Source organism: Pseudophryne corroboree, chromosome 12 (genome assembly GCF_028390025.1).
Source record: "Pseudophryne corroboree isolate aPseCor3 chromosome 12, aPseCor3.hap2, whole genome shotgun sequence".
NCBI classification, from domain to species: domain Eukaryota; kingdom Metazoa; phylum Chordata; class Amphibia; order Anura; family Myobatrachidae; genus Pseudophryne; species Pseudophryne corroboree.
The window spans coordinates 129,778,008-129,794,937 of NC_086455.1; the positions used below are offsets into that span (position 1 = coordinate 129,778,008).

The 16,930-nt window shown below is 44.2% G+C and overlaps 1 protein-coding gene across 1 annotated transcript in view; it reads right to left on the reverse strand.

Annotated features, from left to right (window-relative positions):
* RYR3 (ryanodine receptor 3) overlaps positions 1–16,930 on the reverse strand; it is a 1,295,770-nt gene that overhangs the window by 81,972 nt on the left and 1,196,868 nt on the right. The window contains 3 exon segments of the mRNA XM_063948019.1: positions 472–558; positions 3,032–3,203; positions 6,719–6,777. Of these exon segments, the coding sequence (XP_063804089.1) occupies positions 472–558; positions 3,032–3,203; positions 6,719–6,777 (318 nt within the window).

Sequence of the window (16,930 nt, forward strand, 5' to 3'; positions counted from 1 at the left end):
GCTGACTTGAATCACTATGCTCATCATATAGAGTAGAGTATATCAAGGCCAATCCTAACTAGCTGAATGAAGAGTTTCCTGTTCTTATATTTCCTAATTTACATTTATTCATTCATTTCCGGAGACACAGAAATGAGGCCTAAAACAAACTCCAGTATGCTGCAACTACAAATACATTCTGTCTTTTTTTACGTTTAACCTTCCTACCACATAGACGGAAGCAGAGCGACATAATGAGTAGCGTACAGGCGGACTGAGGCAGAATAAAGCACAGCTGAGCTCCAGTACGATACGGACGATGAAAGCTCGTCTTGAGAATAGACACTGAGACGCCTGTCTTCAAAGGGAACCTTTCCGCACAAGAGCACAATAGATTCAGCAATATTAGAAACGATTCTGATTCTAAAGTACTTTGAGGGAAGACCACTGTATGATATAGCAAAAGAAAGTCTATCCAATAAAAACTATTACCTTGTAGAACAAGAGAATAAAGTTAATGGCAAATGCAACAAACAGAGCAAGGAATCGTAGGTTGTAAAAATTTCTGGCCAGATAATTCTGAAAAGAGAGGAAAATAAAGAAAAGATTAAAACAGTTAAAATGACTGAGATCCATATTTTGGTATAAAGAACTTGTTTTACTCTAACATCTGTAGAGATATCTGATTATTTTCTGCCTGCGGTCATTTGGTCTGAAGATCCAATACTTCACTTCAGAAGAAATCTATAAGTTCAAATTAAATCTTTATCTTTACTTTTTTGATCTTCCATTGTTTTTTTGTTCCCCTCAAGAGACAGAATAAAGTCATTTGCAACAGGATGGGTCATTTCAAATGATTGTGTTTTTGCACCATTTCAACTACATTGTGCAGAAACCACAGTTTAATTAATGGCCCAAAGGGCTGTTAAATTGCTTTTGTGGAGTCATTGCGTGTTGTGATTCTAGCATGCATGGAATGCAAAGAGAAAAAAGTATGTCTGCTAGGATTCTGCCCCCTCCTGACCACCTCCATGAAATGTTTCCTATTTTCTCTAAATAAACCTCTTGAATGGACTTCATTTCGATTTTCTATATGCTGACAAAGTAAAGCACTTCCATGCTGTTTGTATTTCAGTTGGCATGTGTATGAAATGGTAAAGGAAAATGCTGATGCACACTCTAGAGCAAATGGTCAATTGTCATTTGCTCCCATACATTACCAGATTTTTGTTCCAACCAGAAAGATTGGACAGATAATCTTTAAGTGTGTGGAATACTGACATTCATTATAATTTTGATAAACTCTTACAATTAACATGGAGTATAAGTGAAGTTCATAGCACATGTTTGGCCAAATATGTGGGCCTATCCACCACGTCCAAGTGACTTCAATAGATGGATTCCTAACATTATATACATTTATACAGGTTGTTCCTTTAAAATAAAGCCCATTCTACTAATATGTAGTCAGCAATGTAGGAACCTGTGCTAATTATCACCTGAGGGTAGATGGGAGGTATTCCAATACCAAAATGAAGGAGCCTCACCTTCAAGTGTACAATATTTACACAAATATAGAGGAAAAAGGTGGGATTGGACTGTACATCCTATTTTTAAAAATAGGGTGTGCAATCCAATCCCCCCTTTTTCCTCATGTGTATGAAATGACCTACAATGTGGTGTTAAATAACTGGTTGTTGTGCACTTCCTTTGTGTTTGCCTTACTTGCATACCTACCTTTGTGGCTCACATATGTCATGGATTTTGGTGCACGGACTGGCACATCATTTAAAATGGATCAGTAACTACAGTATAGAGATACACCGATTCACCCATAGTCTATTTTCCCATTCCAAACGTAGTCCTATTGTGTGCTAAAAACACTGTAATCTCTGATACAGCCAGCAGTCTCCTGACCAGACAAAATGATTTCACATTACTCGGTTCTCTTTTGTGGCAATAACTTTAAAAAAAAAGAGTTCCAAAGAAGCGAGCATGGTAAAAGGTTTTTCAAATCTGGGAGAGATATATGGATTGATTGTCAGCTGACCTTAAATGCAACTACAGAGATGCCTTAACTCTACCACATGGTGTGATACCAGATTGTTATTTTGCATTATATTTGTATATTCCATGTTTTACATTTGTCTTTTCTGTGTTACTCCTCAGAGTACTCTGCTGTGTCTTGCCAGATGTCAATAAATGTTAATCTCTTTTTCTTGTTTTGTTCCAGTCTCAATAAAAATGTTCAGAAAAATTATTGGGGTGCTCATCTTACCCCCCTCCCCCCATTATAACTGAGAATACACAGACATGGGGGGTCATTCCGACCCGATCGCTCGCTGCAGTTTGTCGCAGCGATCGGGTCGGAACTGCGCTTGCGCTGGCGCATGGCAGCTTTCGTTGCCTAGCGATCGCCTCTGAGACAGAGGCGGGCGCTGGGCAGGAGGGGCTGAACGGCGGCGTTAAGCCGCCGTGTAGGGGGAGCGGACCATTGGGGGGGGGGGGCGGGCCGCGGCGGCTGTGTGACGTCTCACGCAGCCGCTGCAGCCAGCGGCAGTGACAACTCCCGGCCAGCCGCAGGACCTGCGCTGGCCGGGAGTTACTCCTCAATTACAAAGGCACCGCTGCTGTGCGATGCGTTTGCATTTGTGCGGGGGGGGGGGGGGGGCGGACGGCGGACTGAGATGCAAGGCGGACTAGCCCTGTGCAGGGCGTCCCCCCGCATGTCAGGGAAGATGATCGTAGCTGTGCTAAATTTAGCACGGCTACGATCAACTCGGAATGACCCCCATGGATGGTCAGTGCTTAATATATAATAAGGGTACTCAACTTAGTTGGCTTTTATGTTATAAGGTATGGTTTTGTTGAGCATGCTGAAAATAGATCTCTGGATACAATACGATAATTTATATGTTATAAGGTATAAGTAGGTTTTAGAATTGTTTATTTAGCTGGACCATTAATTAATTCCATCCTTTCTACATGTTTATACTTCACCATGTAATGTTTTAGTTCTACAGGTTATTTTATGCACACTGGAAGTGCTTACCAGCATCTTGGTTTGGTTAATCTCCAATCCTGCCAGGAAATTTGCCATAAATGCTTCACGCTCTTCTTTTTTCTGCCCCCGTCTCCTCCTTTTTCTCATTCCCTCTTTACTTTCCAAGAACTGTGACTGTTCCTCCGCTTTACCTTTGTCCTTTTTCTCACCATCTTCAATGCTAGGAATTGACAGTGATTAAATCCAGTACACAGCTGACATACCTTAATCACCCAGAAGAGCAGTAATTGGCCAGATATCCATTCTACAGCCACAGTGCTACCCGGCTATATGTAAGAAACATCATTTAGATACACTGTAAGCCAGTGATATCCCAAAATGCTTTAAGATATCTCTAAATCAAAGAAAGAATTATATCTTAGTTATCTGGCATAGCCTGAAATATCACACTGGAATAGCTCATTTTCTTTTTACAATTCAAAATACAACGTTAATATAAAAATATTAATAATAATTGGAATTTTAAAAACTACACCCTTAGTAGTTGTTCTAAAACAAGGGTATGCGAGTTCTAACATTTCTATTTTATAAAGTACATCAAAGATTAATAACTAAATTTTCTATATGTGATATAATTTGCAGTAGCAACATACTGTATTGTGAAGCATAGAAGATAAACTAATGCCATCCACAGTGGCAGGGGAGTGGAGATATACAGAACCGAGCAGGGCTGCTGTCAGAGAGGCAGAGCTGCTGCAGATCCTCAGCCAGCCAGAGAGTGACAGGGCTACTCTGCTGTTCATGAGTTAAGCATATCTGAGCAGTAGGGGGCAGTGTGTGGAGGAGGGTGTGTAAGGTTAGTGAACTGTAGTGGGAGCAATGTGAGCAGCAGGGGGGCAATGAGGGGTGGGAGGAGGGTGTGATAAGGTAGTGAGCTGTGATGGGAGCAATGCGGGGGGCAGTGAAGCAGTAAGGGTGCAGTGTACAGGGGTGTGGTGATGGGGCAGGGAGCTGTGATGGGAGCACTGCGGGGGGCAGTGAAGCAGTAAGGGCGCAGTGTACAGGGGTGTGGTGATGGGGCAGGGAGCTGTGATGGGAGCAATGCGGGGGGCAGTGAAGCAGTAAGGGCGCAGTGTACAGGGGTGTGGTGATGGGGCAGTGAGCTGTGATGGGAGCACTGCGGGGGGCAGTGAAGCAGTAAGGGTGCAGTGTACAGGGGTGTGGTGATGGGGCAGGGAGCTGTGATGGGAGCACTGCGGGGGGCAGTGAAGCAGTAAGGGCGCAGTGTACAGGGGTGTGGTGATGGGGCAGGGAGCTGTGATGGGAGCAATGCGGGGGGCAGTGAAGCAGTAAGGGTGCAGTGTACAGGGGTGTGGTGATGGGGCAGGGAGCTGTGATGGGAGCACTGCGGGGGGCAGTGAAGCAGTAAGGGTGCAGTGTACAGGGGTGTGGTGATGGGGCAGGGAGCTGTGATGGGAGCACTGCGGGGGGCAGTGAAGCAGTAAGGGCGCAGTGTACAGGGGTGTGGTGATGGGGCAGTGAGCTGTGATGGGAGCAATGCGGGGGGCAGTGAAGCAGTAAGGGTGCAGTGTACAGGGGTGTGGTGATGGGGCAGGGAGCTGTGATGGGAGCAATGCGGGGGGCAGTGAAGCAGTAAGGGCGCAGTGTACAGGGGTGTGGTGATGGGGCAGTGAGCTGTGATGGGAGCAATGCGGGGGGCAGTGAAGCAGTAAGGGTGCAGTGTACAGGGGTGTGGTGATGGGGCAGGGAGCTGTGATGGGAGCACTGCGGGGGGCAGTGAAGCAGTAAGGGTGCAGTGTACAGGGGTGTGGTGATGGGGCAGGGAGCTGTGATGGGAGCAATGCGGGGGGCAGTGAAGCAGTAAGGGTGCAGTGTACAGGGGTGTGGTGATGGGGCAGGGAGCTGTGATGGGAGCACTGCGGGGGGCAGTGAAGCAGTAAGGGCGCAGTGTGCAGGGGTGTGGTGATGGGGCAGTGAGCTGTGATGGGAGCAATATAAGGAAGCAGTTATGTGGACAGTGAGGTGTGATAGGGTAGTGTGTTGGAAGGTGAGGAGGGGGACTAGTAAGGTGTGAGGGGGAAAGTGTGAGCTGTGGGGGGCAGTGAGGTGTGAGGAGAGTGGTGTGAGATAAGGAGGTAACTGGAGAGAGCTATGAAAGGGGTAATGAGAAGGTTATGGGGAGATATGGAGTGAGGTGACAGTAAGATTTTTATTTATTTTTACTGGGGGAGGCGGGCATAATGTTGTGCCTAAGGGTGGCATAACAGGTAGAACTGTTACTAATAAAAATGTGTTGTATAAAATTATTAGGCTGAAACGACCTTATATTAAAAAGCATGATACAAGAATGTTAATGAATATGTAAACAATAAAACTAATTTAATCCAGAAATCTTCAATACAAATTTTGTAGTCCCGTCTTTAATCGTTCAAACATCTTCAATTATTTAAGATCAACTATCTGGCCTTTTTATTTTATTTTCTTAAAGATTATGATAGATTTACAGATGTGATTAGGATAGATTTATAGATATAGATTTACAGATGTGTCCACATACACCAATCCTCAAATCTCACTAAATAGTCATGTTTGTTGTGCCATATACTATGTGATTTAACCACGCAATTGAACTTTTTCCTTAACATTTGTATTTTAATATGCTATATTAATCCCAAATACTTCATACACGATAAGTGATTTAGGACCTGATTTGCAAGCAAAGCCAAAAAGCACACAACTGGGCTAAACCATGTTGCACTGCAAGTGGGACTGATGTAACATGTGCAGAGAGAGTAAGATTTGGGTGGGGTGTGTTCAAACTGAAATCTACATTGTAGTGTAAAAATAAAGCAGTCCATTATTTACTCTGCACAGAAAAAAACATAACCTAACCAAATCTAAATCTCTCTGCACATTATATCAGCCCCACCCGCAGTGCAACATGGTTTTGCCTAGTTGTGTGAATCAGGGGCCTAATTCTGAGTTGATCGTAGCAGCAATTTTGTTAGCAGTTGGGCAAAACCATGTGCACTGCAGGTGGGGCATATGTAACATGTGCAGAGAGAGTTAGATTTGGGTGGGGTGTGTTCAAACTGAAATCTAAATTGCAGTGTAAAAATAAAGCCAGTATTTACCCTGCACAGAAACAAAATAACCCACCCAAATCTAACTCTCTCTGCACATGTTACATCTGCCCCACCTGCAGTGCACATGGTTTTGCCCAATTGCTAACAAACTTGCTGCTGCGATCAGCTCAGAATTACCCCCCAAGGCCCTTACTACACTATTAGGGAATTAAGATGCAACATTCAGGAAAAAGTAAGTAATCTGGGGGGGAAGCCAAAGACAGAAGGTCCTACAGTCTTTTGTCTCTTTACCCAGATAACGTACTTTTTCCTTAATTTTGTATCTTAATTTGGTAATAGTGTACTAAATTGCTAATAGATGACAAAATACTGTGATTAGGATTAGTATTGTTTGGCACAAAGCAATTGGTGTGAAGTAGCAGATTAAGAAAACTATATATTGTGCGACACATTGAAGCATATAACAATTCAGCAAATGTAAGATTGGTTGAAATACAGATATTTTATTAAAAACATGTCAGACAAATGCTGCCTTTGTTGTAGATGCGGTTTGCTTGCATAGTTCTCATTATTACTGTTATTGTAAAGTGTAATAATTGTGGCATAGCAGACATTTCAAAGAACTTACTCAGCCTTCTCTGATTCCGCTTTTGAGTTGTCCTCATTTTCTTTTGCAATTTCCTCTGCCTGTAATCACAAGGTAAGAATTTCATTGTCGGCTGATTTGCGTTATTTTATTACCATTGAAAGAATTCAATTAACTGCGTTGTCTGTGGATATTTAAGATCCTTCACTTGCTTTGGTCATACAGACTAAAGTAGTTCTGCAGCTAAACTAATTAAATGAGACAAGATTTTGCAAGGGATACAAGAAATCTTTCTGTAGTTTTCCCTGTGGTAATTCCTTTTATTCTTCCTACTTAGTAAGACTTTTCTCTGAATTGTTTAAGAATGGATGGTCTGGAAATTCTACAGCTGTTCCAGGTTAGATATTTAATAAAACTGGACACACATGACATGGATAGGCTACACTGCATTTAATCCAATCTCAAGCCTGCCTACTGATAGAGCATACATTACAACACCCAACATGGTTGTGTCTATGTTACCTTCGTGCTCAGGACCTGGAAGTGACAAAACGAGGGGGCAGGAGAACTTCCGCCCTTACAGCACCTAAATGTTTTCTTCGTTCGTTTGGGGTAATTTTTTTTTTCTATGCAGCATCGGACCCTTGCGGGCTCGCGTTGCTCGCCACGCGTCGGGCTCGAAGTCTCGCGCCGCTCCGCTTTGCTCGCCACACTTTACTATTCCAAATAGATTGTGACATGGACCCACGGGGTTATGGGAAAGGTCCTCTCCACGAAGGTAAACTAGACGCTACCCACCCAACATTGACTATTTAGAAATGAAGACACAACCATCCTGTAAACCTTTCTTTAGATCATGATGGATTATGTCACACCATGCCAGACACAGGGATTGCAGTTTGTTAAAAACAGGGACAAAGGAAAGAACTGTAAATTCATCCTCTACAGTCCTCTAATTCCATTTTAGCATCTTGCCATGCGACATAAAATCCTGCTTTTTATATGGGTGTAATTTGAGGTGCATTTATTTATCAGTCTGAATTTAGTCCACGTAATAACCACATTCTCCATCTGAAGATAGAAACGCCGCACCCTCAGCAGATGCTGAACTGTGTATCCCATAACAATGGGAATGTGTTCCTATTAACAGGCAAAAATAAAGCAGCCAGTATTTACCCTGCACAGAAACAATAACCCACCAAATCTAACTCTCTCTGCACATGTTACATGCAACATGGGTTTGCCCAGTAGTGTGCTTTTCAGGTTTGCTAACAAACCTGAATAACCCTACATGGTGTCACTGAGTTGGAAGATGTGCTGCTGCGGTGCATTTTTCAATATTCTGAAATAAATCTTATTATCTCTAGGGAGAAACAATAGTTTAACACTGACACGTCCTATATCTGACACAGTACCAACCTCAGGACAGACGACAGACTACGCTATTCACTGTTTGGTAAATCTAGCACAAAGAAAACCTCCCAAATAGTTCCTATTTCAGACTCATAATACGTTATTTAGACAGAGAAGTCAGAATTTGTCCCAGAATATATACTTTCTCTGACCCATTTATGTTTCTCTACATTTGTCTCAGTCAGATCTTGTCAAGCAAAATGGAGTGATAGATATTACACAGTGTGAAATGTGTACGCAAAAAGTATGTACTTTCTTCCAAACAGATTATGTACGAGTACACAAATAGTATGCTGGCTCTCCATTATTTATGTAGGGAAATAGTGTTTCTACAAAGATCTGGAAGAAATAAAAAAAGATACAGAAAGTGGGAAAAAAGAATTATTAATGGAAATCACAAAAGAAAGTTGAATGAAGAGAAGAAGATGCGTGGAAACGGGAGTGACGCCATAGTTGGGTAGATAAAATAGGTTGAGGCAGCCATAGCAACAGGAAACAAAGCACAAAGAGGAACAAGGACAGAATGCATACAGAAAAGACACATGTACTGCAGAGAAGGATGTGGGAAAAGGAAGGCACCATAGCGACTGAAATTTATATTATAACATTTATACTTTGATTTTAAAATGTGGACTATTATACTGATTTTTGCATGCAATGTGTAGAAGGAATTGGGTTATATATCATACTTCAACCAGGCTGGGTACACAAGGTAAGATTTTGGTTAAGTTAAGATACCCTACACTATTTCCCTGAGCTCCTGAACAAACAAAATAGTGCATACACACAGCAATATATAGCATAAGATTTAGCAAAATAGGATTTAGCATAAGATATAGCATAGATATGGGTTCTCACTATTGTGATGACACAAATTGGATACAATATCACACGGTAACATACACACAGTACAAAGGCCCTCATTCCGAGTTGTTCGCTCGCTAGCTGCTTTTAGCAGCAGTGCAAACGCTAAGCCGCCGCCCTCTGGGAGTATATCTTAGCTTAGCAGAAGTGCGAACGAAAGGATTTCAGCGCTGCTACAAAAAAAGATTGTGCAGTTTCTGAGCAGCTCGAGACTTACTCCTAGCTAGCGATCACTTCAGTCTGTTTAGTTCCTGTTTTGATGTCACAAACACGCCCTGCGTTCGGCCAGCCACGCCTGCGTTTCCCCAGCCACTCCTGCATGTTTATCTGGCACGCCTGCGTTTTTCCAAACACTCCCTGAAAACGGTCAGTTACCTCCCAGAAACACCCACTTCCTGTCAATCACTCTGCGGCCAGCAGTGCGACTGAAAAGCGTCATAGACCTTGTGTGAAACTACGTCGGCTTTTGTGAAAGTACGACGCGCGTGCGCACTGCGCCCCATACGCATGCGCAGAATTGCCATTTTTGACCTAATCGCTGCGCTGCGAACAACGGCAGCTAGCGATCAACTCGGAATGACCCCCAATATGCACTAGATAGTGTACAATCTAGCCAACATTGAGCTGCATGTATATCCACTATAGAACATCGGTTCCGACCTGCGGGAGCGCGCACCTCACTATATTGCATACACACGGTAAGATATAGTACACTCAAGCCAGATCGTGTACAATATAGTGTAGAAACTCTTACCGTGTCTACCCAGCTTATTAATGCTAATTTCCCTGAGATCTTTACTGAATACTGCATCTGACTGGTGACGCACGCAGTATGAAACATAGGGGGTAATTCAGACCTGATCGCTCGCTAGCGTTTCATGCAGCGCTGCAATCAGGTCAGAACTGCGCATGTGTCTGCAACGCAATGCGCAGGCGCATCACACAGGTACAAAGCGGATCGTTGCTGTGCAATGGGTTTTACGAAGAATCCATTCGCACCGCCGATTGCAAGAAGATTGACAGGAAGAAGGCGTTTGTGGGTGACAACTGACCGTTTTCAGGGAGTGGTTGGAAAAACGCAGGCGTGTCTAAGCGTTTGCAGGGCGGGTGTCTGACGTCAATTCCGGTCCCAGACAGGCTGAAGTAAGTTCTGGGCAACTCATAAACTTTTTTGTTCCGCTCGGCTGCACATGCGATCGCACACTTGCACAGCTAAAATACACTCCCCAGTGGGCGGCGACTATAAAAAGAACACTAGCGAGCGATCAGGTCTGAATTACCCCCATAGTTCATTAGCGTCTAGTGTAACAATCAAATGACTTTAGTCCCCTTGGTTACTAGACTAGTCTGCAATGAATTCTTGCACAAGTTTAGGATGGTGAGATTGGTACATAGCTAATAGGAACCCTTTCCTAGATGATTCTCTGGGTGCATTTGTGCTATACTTACACCAACCATACAGTATACTGTATTTAGCGAATAAAATAAATCTAAACAACTACATGCTAACTTGGTAAAAAAAACAGGCTTGGGCTGGCCCACCGGGGTTCCAGGGATATCTACAATCGGGCATTAATATTATATATAGTCCATCAGCGAAACCTGTACTACTTGTGGATCTTTGTCTTGATGCCAAGGAGGACAGTGGTTTCTATAGGTTGAATGCATTAACGTTTTACTACTGGTGGGGATATATTCTGCTACAGGGGACAGCAGTTTGCTTTGAGAGGGTGAAGGAAAATGTGTTGCTACATAAGTAATGGATTGAAGAGAGAATATGTTTCTACAGAGGTAATGGGAGAAATAAGTTGGAAAGACAATACTGTATAGGGGCAGATGTATGAACCTGGAGAAGGCATAAGGAAGTGATAAACCAGTGATAAATGCAAGGGGATAAACGCACCAGCCAATTAGATCCTAACTGTTAATTTACATATTGGAGCTGATTGGCTTGTGCATTTATCAACTTGCATTTATCACTGGTTTATCACTTCCTTATGACTTCTCCAGGTTAATACATCTGCCCCTATGTTACTACAGAAGTAATGAAGAGTAAAGTGTCACTGCAGAAGTCATGGGGGGATGTATTACAGAGGAAGGGTAGGTGAAATGTATTGCTATATGGAGGGGATAGGGAAAATGTTTTGCTGCAAACATGAAGAGGGGGAATGGGCTACTGCAAAAATGGGGAGAGGGCGTAGAAAAACCTTATATGAAGTAGGGTTTTTTTGCAGCAGAACACATCATGCGACGGTACTAAGTAAGGCCCCTTCCACTCTCACATTTTAAATGTTTTTAAACAGACAATAATACTGTACTGGTTGTTTTTGATATATGTAATAAAGATTATTTGTTTTAATTTATTATTTTTCTTATTTGTTATAGCAATACGCTATAAATATTTAATGTACTTTATTCATTAGTGTACTCGAAGATTGTGGTATTGTGATTCACCTGTTTTATATCATTTATTTAAAGATGATGGTGGTATGTGTTGCAGCGCTCCTCAAGTGTAGCATCAGACCTAAATCTTCCCAAGTGCTTCTGAGCGTGCCTAAGTATGACCGTTATAAAATGTTTCATTTTCACATGATTTATGGATTTTCCCTATTTATTATTCCTCGCAGCCTGTGATAGCAATACCCAAGTATCACCAGTGGTGGCTGTCGCAGTGGCGTATCTATGAACAAAACGGCATTATCTATACTGCCGAATATCATCCTACAGTATGCTGTCATCATCTCAAGATGGCAGTAGCAGATGCGGTAAAGAGAAAATAAGTTTTATTATTAAGATTAAGCATTTTCCTTCTAAAGTAACTAAAAATTTATTTTGCCCTTTTTTAAAAAAAAAATTTGCTCTTGTGTGGCCTGAGAATGCTAGATCACGCAAGAGCAGCAGGGACCCCGGAGGGCTGAAAAAATAGGATTTTAATTACCTACCAGTAAATCCTTTTCTCGTAGTCCGTAGAGGATGCTGGGGTCCACATTAGTACCATGGGGTATAGATGGGTCACTTGGGAGCCATGGGCACTTTAAGAGTTTAATAGTGTGGGCTGGCTCCTCCCTCTATGCCCCTCCTACCAGACACAGTCTAGAAACTATGCCCGAGGAGACGGACATACTTCAAGAGAAGGAAATACACAGATAGTGGTGAGATTCACACCAGCTCACACATAACAACAGAAAAGAACCAAGCTAATCAGCTTGAAACAAGTCAGCAACGGCTGAACAACAGTACTTAACCAAGTAACAATGCAGTACTTAACTAAGTAACAAATGCAGGAAAACTAAGCGCTGGGCGGGCGCCCAGCATCCTCTACGGACTACGAGAAAAGGATTTACCGGTAGGTAATTAAAATCCTATTTTCTCTTACGTCCTAGAGGATGCTGGGGTCCACATTAGTACCATGGGGATGTACCAAAGCTCCCAGTACGAGAGGGAGAGTGTGGAGGCTCCTGCAGAACCGATTGACCAAACTTTAGGTCCTCAGAGGCCAAAGTATCGAACTTGTAGAACTTAGCAAACGTGTTCGAACCTAACCAAGTAGCCGCTCGGCAAAATTGTAAAGCCGAGACACTCCGGGCAGCCGCCCAGGAAGAACCAACTTAACGGATTTTGGACACGGCAAGCCTGCCGTAGAATAAGCATGCTGGATAGTACACCTGATCCAGCGAGAAATCGTCTGCTTAGAAGCAGGTTACCCAACCTTGTTGGGATCATAAAGGACAAACAGAGCGTCCGACTTTCTGTGACGAGAAGTTCTCTTCACATAAATCTTCAAAGCCCTTACAACATCCAAGGATTTTGAAGTAATTGAGGAGTCAGGCCCTTACAACATCCAAGAATTTTGAAGTAATTGAGGTAGCCACTGGCACCACAATAGGTTGGTTGATATGAAAAGCCGACACAACCTTCGGAAGAAATTGCTGACGCGTCCTGAGTTCAGCTCTATCTTCATGGAAAATCGAGTAGGGGCTCTTGCAGGACAATGCCCCCAATTCCGACACACATCTAGCAGATGCCAATGCCAATAGTGTGACCGCCTTCCAAGTAAGAAACTTGACATCAACCTCCTGTAAAGGTTAAAACCAATCCGACTGCAGGAACTGCAGCACCACATTAAGATCCCAAGGTGCCGTAGGAGGCACAAAGGGAGGCAGGATGTGCAGAACCCCTTTCAAGAAAGTCTGAACCTCAGGGAGGACAACCAATTGTTTTCTGGAAGAAAATGAACAAGGCCAAAATCTGGACTTTTATGGAGCCCAAACACAGGCCCACATCCACACCTGCTTGCAGAAAGAGGAGAAACTGCCCTAGTTGAAACTCCACCCTAGGAAGCTTCTTGGATTCACACCAAGACATGTACCTTTTCCAAATTTGATGGTAGTGTTTAGACGTTACTCCTTTCCAAGCCTGTATCAGGGTAGGAATAACTTTGTTCGGAATGCCCTTCTGAGCTACGATCTGGCGTTCAGCCTCCATGCCGTCAAACGTAGCCGTGGTAAGTCTTGATAAGCGAACGGCTTCTGTTGCAGAAGGTCCTCTCGAAGAGGAAGAGGTCTCAGATTTTCCAGCAGTAACTCCAGAAGATCCGCGTACCAAGCCCTTTCTTGGCCAATCCGGAGTAATGAGGTTCGCCTGAACTCTTGTTCTTTTGATTAGTTTGAGAAACCTTGGGATGAGTGGAAATGGAGGGAACACATACACTGACTTGAAAACCCACGGAGTTACCAGGGTGTCCACTGCCACTGCCTGTGGGTCCCTCCACCTGGAACACTACCTCCAAAGCTTCTTGTTGAGGCGGGAGGCTATCAAGTCTATTTGAGATACACCCCAAAGACTTGTCACCTCTGTGAACACCTCTGGGTGAAGGCCCCACTCTCCTGAATGGAGATCGTGTCTGCTGAGGAAGTCCGCTTCCCAGTTGTCCACTCCCGGAATGAAGATTGCACCACCACATACTTTGCCACCCAGAGGATGATTCGTGTTACCTCTGACATTGCAGCTCTGCTCTTCGTTCCGCCCTGTTGGTTTATGTAGGCCACCGTCGTTACATTGTCCGACTGAACCTGAATGGCCTGATCTTTCAGAAGATGTGCCGCTTGTAGAAGACCGTTGTACACAGCCCTTAGTTCCAGAAAGTTTATTGGAAGGATGGATTCCAGATTGACCACATTCCTTGGAAGTTTTCCCCTTGGGTGACTGCTCCCCAACCTCTGAGACTTGCATCCGTGGTTAGTAGGATCCAATCCTGAATCCCGAACCTGCGGCCCTCCACTAGGTGAGAAGTTTGCAGCCAGGAGCGAGATTCTGGCTTTCGGCGACAGACTTATCGTATCCTCTGGTGCATGTGGAGATGAGATCCCGACCATTTATCCAGGAGATCCAGTTGTAAGGGTAATGCATGAAATCTTTCGTACTGTAGAGCCTCGTAGGAGGCCACCATTTTCCCCAGAAGGCGAATGCACTGATGAACCGACACCCGGGCTGGCTTCAGGACACCCTGGCTAGAAACACCCTCTGAACTTCCGTGTCGAGAATCATCCCCAGGAAGGATAGTCTCCTTGTCGGCTCCAAATACGACTTTGGAAGATTCAGGATCCATCCATGATCCAGGAGAAGCTGAGTCGAGAGAGCAATGCTCTGTTACAATTTATACCTGGAAGATGCTTTTATCAGCAGGTCATCCAGATAAGGAATTATGGCCCTCATTCCGAGTTGTTCGCTCGCTAGCTGCTTTTAGCAGCATTGCACACGCTAGGCCGCCGCCCTCTGGGAGTGTATCTTAGCATAGCAGAATTGCGAACGAAAGATTAGCAGATTTGCGAATAGAAAATTCTTAGCAGTTTCTGAGTAGCTCCAGACTTACTCTTACATTGCGATCAGTTCAGTCAGTTTCGTTCCTGGTTTGACGTCACAAACACACCCAGCATTTGCCCAGACACTCCCCGTTTCTTCAGACACTCCCGCTTTTTCCCAGAAACGCCAGCGTTTTTTCGCACACTCCCATAAAACGGCAAGTTTCCGCCCAGAAACACCCACTCCCTGTCAATCACACTCCGATCACCAGAACAATGAAAAATCCTCGTTATGCCGTGAGTAAAATACCTAACTTTTGAGTAAAATAACTAAGCGCATGCGCTCTACGAACCTTGCGCATGCGCAGTAAGCGACTAATCGCAATATAGCGAAACTCGGCAACAAGCGAACAACTCGGAATGAGGGCCTATGTTCACACCCTGCTTGCAGAGGCGTAGCATCATTTCCGCTATGACCTTGGTGAACACCCTCGGCGCAATGGAGAGGCCAAATGGTAGTGCCTGGAACTGATAGTGACAGTCCAGTAGTGCAAATCTTAGATAAGCCTGGTGAGGCGGCCAGATCGGAATGTGAAAGTACGCATCCTTGATATCTAGGGATACCAGAAACTCTCCCTCCTCCAGACCTGAGAGCACCGCTCTCAGAAACTCCATTTTGAACATGAATTCCCTCAAATAAGGGTTCAATGACTTTAGGTTCAAGATTGGCCTGACCGAACCATCCGGTTTCGGTACCACAAAAAACCCTTGTTTGTTAGGTGAGGTGGAACTGGAACAATGACATTTGACCTTAGCAATTTTTGAATGGCTTCCTGTAGGATAGCACTTTCTGCCAGCGAAGCTGGTAAGCCTAATTTGAAAATCTGTGAGGCGGAGTTCTTGGAACTCCAGTCTGTACGCCTGAGAAAAAATATCTTGTGCCGAGGGGTCCAGGCCTGATGACGCCCAGACGTGACTGAAATTCCTTAGTCTTTCTCCCACCTGCCCGATTCCCAGGCTGGGAGGTCCACCATCATGTGGAGGATTTTGAGGAAGCAGAAACAGGTTTCTGTTCCTGGGAACCTGTTGGTGCAGGTTTTCTGGATTTCCCCCGACCTCCTCTAAAGAAAGCGGAAGTGGATTTGGACTTTTTAACTTTCGCGGTCCGAAAGGACTGCATAGCAGACGTAGGATAAGATTTCCTAGTCGGTGGTGTTGCAGAGGGAAGAAAGGTAGACTTACCCACAGTTGCCGTGGAGATCCACGCATCTAATGCTTCCCCAAATAGAGCCTGACCAGTGAAGGGTAGGTTCTCCACACTTTTCTTGGATTCTGCATCCGCTGAGACCGCCATGGCAGAAGCCCTCGCATTAAGATGTCCCAGGTCCTTTATGGCTTCCACCATGAAACCTGCAGAATCCTGTATGTGACGTAAAAACAATTCAATGTCACTTCTATCCATGGAATCTAATTCCTCTAGTAAAGTGCCTGACCACTTTATATGGCTTTAGAAATCCATGCACAAGCAATAGTGGGTCTTAAAGCTACTCCATTAGCTGTGTATAGTGATTTGAGAGTAGTCTCAATCTTGCGGTCTGCCGGTTCTTTCAAAGCGGTGGAACCAGGGACAGGTAAAACCACCTTCTTAGACAACCTAGATACAGTAGCGTCTACTACTGGCGGGTTTTCCCACTTTTTCCTGTCCTCTTCAGGGAAAGGAAAAGCAATGAGAACCCTTTTTGGGATCTGGAATTTTTTCTCTGGGTTTTCTCAGGATTTTTCAAACAATGCGTTTAATTTCTTAGACACAGGGAAGGTAAGGGAGGTTTTCTTATTGTCTGTAAAATAAGCCTCCTCTACCTGCTCAGGTATTTTTTCAGCAATGTGTAAAATGTCCTTAATGGTCTCAATCATAAGTTGCACCCCCTTAACAAGGGATGACCCCCCCCCCCCCCCCGACCTGCATATCCACATCACGGTCATCTGTATCAGAGTCGGTATCCGTGTCAACTTGCATTATCTGGGCAAGAGCATGCTTCTTTGGGTGAATAGGGGGGAAGCTAGATGAGGTATTGGGAGCTGAACATTGCAACACCTCTACAGAATTTCTCAAAACCTGTGTTTGTTTCTCATTATATGACATCCGAGATGAAATCTGAGATGTCATTCCCCTTAA